The sequence below is a fragment of the Lycium barbarum genome, chromosome 11, assembly GCF_019175385.1.
Source record: "Lycium barbarum isolate Lr01 chromosome 11, ASM1917538v2, whole genome shotgun sequence".
NCBI lineage: Eukaryota > Viridiplantae > Streptophyta > Magnoliopsida > Solanales > Solanaceae > Lycium > Lycium barbarum.
The window spans coordinates 86,849,494-86,856,145 of record NC_083347.1 but is presented as its reverse complement, the minus strand read 5'-3'; the positions used below and the strand labels follow the sequence as shown (position 1 = coordinate 86,856,145).

Genomic DNA, 6,652 nt, shown 5'->3' with positions numbered 1-6,652 from the left:
CTTTAACTGCAATGGTAAAATCTGGGTTTTTTTTTTTAAAGATGGCATTGATGTGGAAGTATTGATGAACTCTGATCAACAGGTTACTCTCAAGCTTACTTTCCTAGACAGTGGCAACATATTAATCACTACTTTAGTTTATGCAAACTGTGATGCTATGGATAGATTGGAACTGTGGGATAGTATCTATTCTTTATCAAGCAGCATGAACTTTCCATGGTTGATAGGTGGAGATTTCACTGTCATTTTAAATGAAGAAGAAAAGATAGGTGGATTGCCAGTTCACCAGACTGAGATTGAGGATTTTGCTTTTTGAAAGAATTCTTGTTACCTTCATGATATTGACTTTAGGGGCAGTCCTTTTACTTGGTGGAATGGTGGAGCCGGGGAATATTGCATCTTCAAAAGATTAGACAGGATTTTAGTCAATAATCAGTTGCAAGAATGGTTTGGTAATTTACAAATGGAGCATCTGTGCAGAATTGGATCAGATCATGCACCTCTTATGCTTACAGCAGGAGAACAACCTCAGCAATTCTCTAAGCCTTTCAGATTCCTAAAATTCTGGGTAGATCATGAGTCTTTCTTATATATAGTGGAGCATCATTGGAATATTGTGTTTGTTGGAGTTGCTTTTATTACCTTCAAGTTGAAAATGAAGAAGTTAAAAGTTGCTTTATAAGTATGGAGTAAAGAGACCTTTGGTGATATCTTTAAGCTATTAACTATCAGGGAGGACATTGTTAAGATCAAAGAGCAGTTGTTTGACGAGGATCCCTCTGAAGCCAACAGGATGGTGTTGTAATAAGCTCAAGATGAATTCAAAAGATATCTGCATTTTGAAGAAGAGTTTTGGAAACAAAAGGTTGGTGTTAAATGGCAAGCAGAAGGAGATAGAAATACAAGGTTTTTTCATATCTTGGTGAATGGAAGAATGAAGAGAATGCAACTTAATAGAATACAGAATGATGAAGGTGCATGGTTAAAAGATAGGGATCAGATTTCAGCAACAACTATAGATTTCTTGTCACGACCCAACCCCGTAGGCCATGACTGGTGCCCGACATGGACACCCGTATACATACTCTTTAACTATATGTTCATTTCACATCAAACTCAATATGGTTCTTATAACGATCTCATCATGAAATAATATGCAAGCCGACAAGGCTGCCATCATATAACAATATCATATGCAAGTCGGCAAGGCTGCCATCATATGGACGAATATCATATCACAAAACATCGTATATACATAGCTGAATAGAACTCATACACAACCCACACATATGTCCACAGACCTCTAAGAGTATCAACAGTAACGTAACATATGACGGGACAGGGCTCCGTCGTACCCTTAGTCCACATAGGCATATAAATATATATCCGAGAAGGATTTGTACCAAATTCTGGACTCCGGAACAATGGATTTCTCCAAATAACAGAGGGGAAATAATAAGCTGTCGGATCACCAAAGCGAATATCTGCACCTGGGGGCATGAAACGCAGCCCCCCGAAGAAAGGGGGTCAATACGTAATATGTACCGAGCATGTAAATCATGAAATACAGAAAACGGGATCATAATTGAAATAAGAAGTACAGAAAATGAGTACAATAACCAGAATACCAAGTACTTGCTTTCGAAACATAAATCATGCATGTCAATATCATATATCATATCCGGCCCCATTATGGGACTCGGTGAACATGGTCGCCACCCCGTCTCTGGCGCCATAACACAACATAACTTCAGAATATAATATATATCTTCGTAACACAGCATATCTCTGTAACACAGCATAACTCCGTAACACAGCATAACTTCATATCACAGCATAACTTCATAACACAGCATAACTTCAGAATATACATATATATATATATTGTACCCGGCCCTTTAATGAGGGACTCGGCGAACAATACAGTGAAAGTGTGCACGATAACATACCCGGCCCGGGACTCGGTGAAAGATATATTGAGATATGCACGAGCAGAGTAGTGAGAAACTATATGCAATTCAAAACATTTTTAAAGACTCAATAGAATAGTCAACACGAACCATCGTTCGCAATTTCAAATAATAGTCATCTCATATACCTTTCGGATGTCCCTGTGGATTATATCAAAATGAATCTTTTAAATCATGTGTACACATTAATATAGATGAATCAAAACATAAGTTATGGGAATAAAAAATCAATAGCCATCCTAGTGGCTCTAGGAATAGGAGTTTCCTTTGGAATCGTATATTCATTTCACAACGATCATGCCAACAAGAAAGAAGGGTTAGCTTCACATACCTTTAGCGTTTATTCGTCACACAATATGTATACGCTGCCCAATAATACTTCAACCTATATTAAGATGCCAACAACTACGTTTAAGTTACGGGCAGATTCAAAAAGTATTTTAACGTTAGTAACTCCTTTCTAGATGTTTAGGCGACGTTTACTCTTGTATCCAAACCAAGTACATTTAACCAGCCGAACATCAATAATTATATGTTCAATATCAATCCGGACAGCCCACACAATATTCCATACAGCCCACATTCACAACATGCAATAACGATTCACATACGCCTACTACATTCTCAAGTTACTTCTAATAGTTCGTAGCCTTAACGTTTGCATGTAACAACTTATAACAGCCCATCCAACATACAATACAAAGCATAATCTTAATTATCATTAATCTTCCAAGTTCAATAACAACAACGTGTCAAAACAGCCCGCACCTTACAACGCTAGATTATAGTGTACATGCGATTATGACACATCCAATTTATTCTTGTTAATCTATAGTCATATTATTTCGTCGAAACGATTCTATAACAGCCCAACCACTATGACAACATGATGTATACTCTTAACTATAATTATTTTTTCCAACTTGATGAAAACAACAAGTCCAAAACAGTCCATTACCACAACATATCCAAAACAGTCCAACAACATGTCCAAAACAGTCCCTAAACAATGTTCGGAATTCTTGCAAACGTTTACGAACATACTAAGCAAACAAAATATGATTCTTACACATTATTTCATGTCTTCTTTTCATATAATTTCAGTAGGTTATGACCAGCTATCCACACGACAAGTACAACATCAATTCATACGCAACTAAGCTACATCGTCATTTCTACAATTCTTACAACAACTCACAAACGACTTTAGTTTCAACTCCAACCATTAAACACCTTCATTCCATCATAAAATTCATGATAATAACAATCAAAATATCATGTAAAAACAGTTCACTAACTTCCTCACAAAACAGTCCACAAACGGTTTCAACATGCTTCAACATCACTTCACATAAAATCATAGATTCAATCATTTTCATACTAACATAACTTCACCTTTAACCTTCCAATTCTTTTCATTTTTTTTTACCATGAGATCTATGATAGTAACAACCATATTTATTAAAGAAAATCAGTCTATTAATTCCACCAACAGTCCCTACGGCCAACTAACATTCCAACCCCAACTTTCATGATTTTATGCATGCGATTCATGTTCATCAAGTTACAACCATACTTCAACTTCAACACATATAGCCCCATAACTACTATCATCTTCCAACATCAACATACATCATTTCATGTATACAACTTATATTTACTCATCTACATCACCCTTAATACAAGTAAAATAAAGTTAGATCTTACCTTGACAACTTGACTTCTCTACTTGGCTAAAGTTTGTGACTTGAGATGAAAATGGTTCTTGTTGCTCCAAAAACTATCTTCACGTTCTAGGGACCTTATAAAGGGTTGAAACACCTTGGAAAATAATTTTTGGATCAAGACTCAAAGGGCTCAAAAATCAGCCAAGGTGGCCGAATGCTTCTCTCTCTAGATTTAGGCTTTTCTTCCTTTGTGTTGTGTAGTTGAAATGAATGTATTTTCTGATTTCCTTAGTTATTATTTGGTTTACTATAATGCCTACAAGTTGGACACAACACATGCTCCATCATGACCATGATTCACTCCATTAACTTTACACCAAAACTCAATATTTTTCTCACAACTTTCGGCCATAGGCCTCTTGGCCGAACCCCTTTGTCTCTCCCTTCTTCTTTCTTTTCAATTTTTTTACAAGACAATCTCATGTGTGTTGAATGATTCATACACCACCCTTTGTCTATTGTAATCATGCCAAGATGGATGAGCAATATTTAATGTGAAGTGATCCCTCCACCATGTAATGTCCTCTTAAAATAATGTATACTTTCATAAAGTAGTGGATGCCCAAATATTCAATTGTAGGCTTCAACTTTTTCCTCCTCAAATTTTTTAGCCATTGGCCGAATTTCACACTTGATTATAAGTGTATTTTGTTGTCCACAATATATTGAAAATGTAGTGGATGAATCAACATTTAATTGCACATTTGTATGTCTTCCATTTGCCTTATTTTAGATGACTTTGAGTCATCCTTTTTACCTTGGACGTTGTTGCTCTTGTTGGCTCCTTATTGTCACAAATTTTTACTTAACACCACAATTAAGTAATTCCTAATCTCCAATAACATTTTTTATACTAAGTGAAATTTATAACCGATTAGTTCTAGTTTAGAAATTAAAAATCCGAGGTTTCTATCTCACATCGATTCCTTTGCGAATAACTCGACGTATAAAATACGAGGTCTAACATTTCTATCCGCAACAATTCTCTTCTGAGCCAACATCATCAGACTATAGCACCTTAGAGCATGTGCAAGAAGCTGTTACTCAGGATCAAAATGATTTATTATGTTTTATGCCATCTTTGGAGGAAGTGCATAAAGCTGTGTTTGAGTTAGCAGGCGATACTGCATGTGGCCCTGATGGTTTATCATGAATCTTCTATCAGAAATGCTGGGACATTGTGGGTGCAGATGTATACAATGTAGTTAAGGCTTTCTTTGATGGTCAAACTCTTCCAAAATCTATCACTTACACTAACTTGGTGTTACAACAAAAGAAGGAGATTATTAACAGCCTTTCTGATCTCAGGCCTATCAGTTTAAGTAACTTCATCAACAAGATCATTACTAGAATCATTCGTGAAAGATTGGAATCTATTCTGTCTAATTTAATTTCTCAGAATCAATCTAGTTTTGTAAAAAGAAGTAATATTATAGAGAATGTGATTCTAAAACTGGACATGGCAAAGGCATATGATAGGGTCTCTTGGAATTACTTAATTCAGGTGATGAAGAGGATGGGATTTTCAAATGTGTTTGTGGATATGATTTGGAGAATCCTAGCTAATAACTGGTATTCAATACTCATTAATTGTCAGGCTACTAGTTTCTTTCATTTTACAAGGGGAGTAAAGCAAGGTGATCCACTATCACCTACCTTAATCATCTTGGCTGCTGAAGTATTATCAAGAGCCTTAAATAGCTTGTTTGATGAAGGGATGTTCAGGGGATATGGATTGCCTAAATGGAGCTCTAATCTGAATCATTTGTCATATGCTGATGACACAATAGTTTTTGCCTCTGCTGACAAATGGTCATTACAAGGGATTATGAATATTCTGCACGAGTATGAAGCTGTGTTTGGTCAAAAGATTAATGTTCATGAGAGTACTTTCTACATGTATAAGAAAGTATCTAGTGAACTGGTGAATGAAGTCCAGCAGATTACAGGATTCTCAAGAGGTGAATTTCCTTTTATTTACCTAGGATGTTCAGTGTTTCATGCAAGAAAACAAAAGATATTCTATAAAGATGTGATGAAAAAAGTTAGAGATAAATTGTAAGCATGGAAAGCAAAGTTACTATCATTTGGTGGAAAAGTTGTACTGATTAGCAGTGTGCTGCAAAGCATTCCTGTATATTTGTTATCAGCAATGGTTCCTCCAAAATGTGTCATCAAAGAGTTGCATAAACTGTTTAATAGATTTTTTTGGCAAACAACGGAAGATGGTAAATGTAAACATTGGTCTGAATGGATAAAACTGTGTTATCCCAAGGGGGAAGGTGGTTTAGGATTCAGATCTTTGAATGATATTTCAAGAGCTCGTTTCTCAAAGCTTTGGTGGAGGTTCAGAACAAATAACTCTTTATGGTCAAACTTTATGTGGAATAAATACTGTAAGAAGGTTAGACCAACTCTTATTCAATGGAATAGTGGAACTCAGACATGGAAGTATATGTTAGAAGCTAGGAATGATATTGAGCAGCATATCTGGTGGGAGCCTCATCAGGGTTCTACATCAATATGGTATGACAACTGGTTGAAGATAGGTGCTTCGAATAATCAACCTTAGTTTCAAGCTTACAAGGATGACAATGTAGAAGATCTAGCAGAGATAATGGAAGGTGATCATTGGGATATTGCAAAGGTTCAACATTTATTTTGTGAGGAAATGGTGCAGCTGATCAATAGTGTTACACCCCGGAAAGTTTTCGTTAACATAGAGTGAATAGACTTACGAAGGGCACGACGTATATGATGTTTTAATAAGTAAGAAATAACATTTGATGATTCTAAATGAGATTTCAAATACATGTGAGGTAGGAAACGGAAGTTGTTAAGGAAAGCAAGGTATAGGTTGTGTGTCGGGCAAGATTTACGAGTATCGAATTAATGATGGCTTAATGAACTAGGGTTTTGGTGCAAGAGAAGTATTTCCACTCAAGGCTTATTCCT

General features: G+C 36.0%; 1 protein-coding gene across 1 annotated transcript; it reads left to right on the top strand.

Annotated features, from left to right (window-relative positions):
- The first annotated feature begins 463 nt into the window (after positions 1-463).
- Positions 464-6,269, top strand: LOC132619964 (uncharacterized). The gene is made up of 5 exons (XM_060334721.1): positions 464-648; positions 733-796; positions 4,863-5,201; positions 5,295-5,658; positions 5,761-6,269. Exons 1-5 carry the CDS (start codon positions 464-466, stop codon positions 6,267-6,269), a joined length of 1,461 nt encoding a protein of 486 aa, XP_060190704.1.
- Positions 6,270-6,652: the final 383 nt, after the last annotated feature.

Bases quoted from the DNA above. Each gene is read 5' to 3' on its own strand.
- LOC132619964 (XM_060334721.1), top strand. From the start codon at position 464: ATGGAGCATCTGTGCAGAATTGGATCAGATCATGCACCTCTTATGCTT. The intron at 649-732 runs GTTGAAAATGAA...ATTAACTATCAG, and splicing joins GTTGCTTTTATTACCTTCAA to GGAGGACATTGTTAAGATCA. The intron at 5,659-5,760 runs GTGAATTTCCTT...ATAAATTGTAAG, and splicing joins GATTACAGGATTCTCAAGAG to CATGGAAAGCAAAGTTACTA.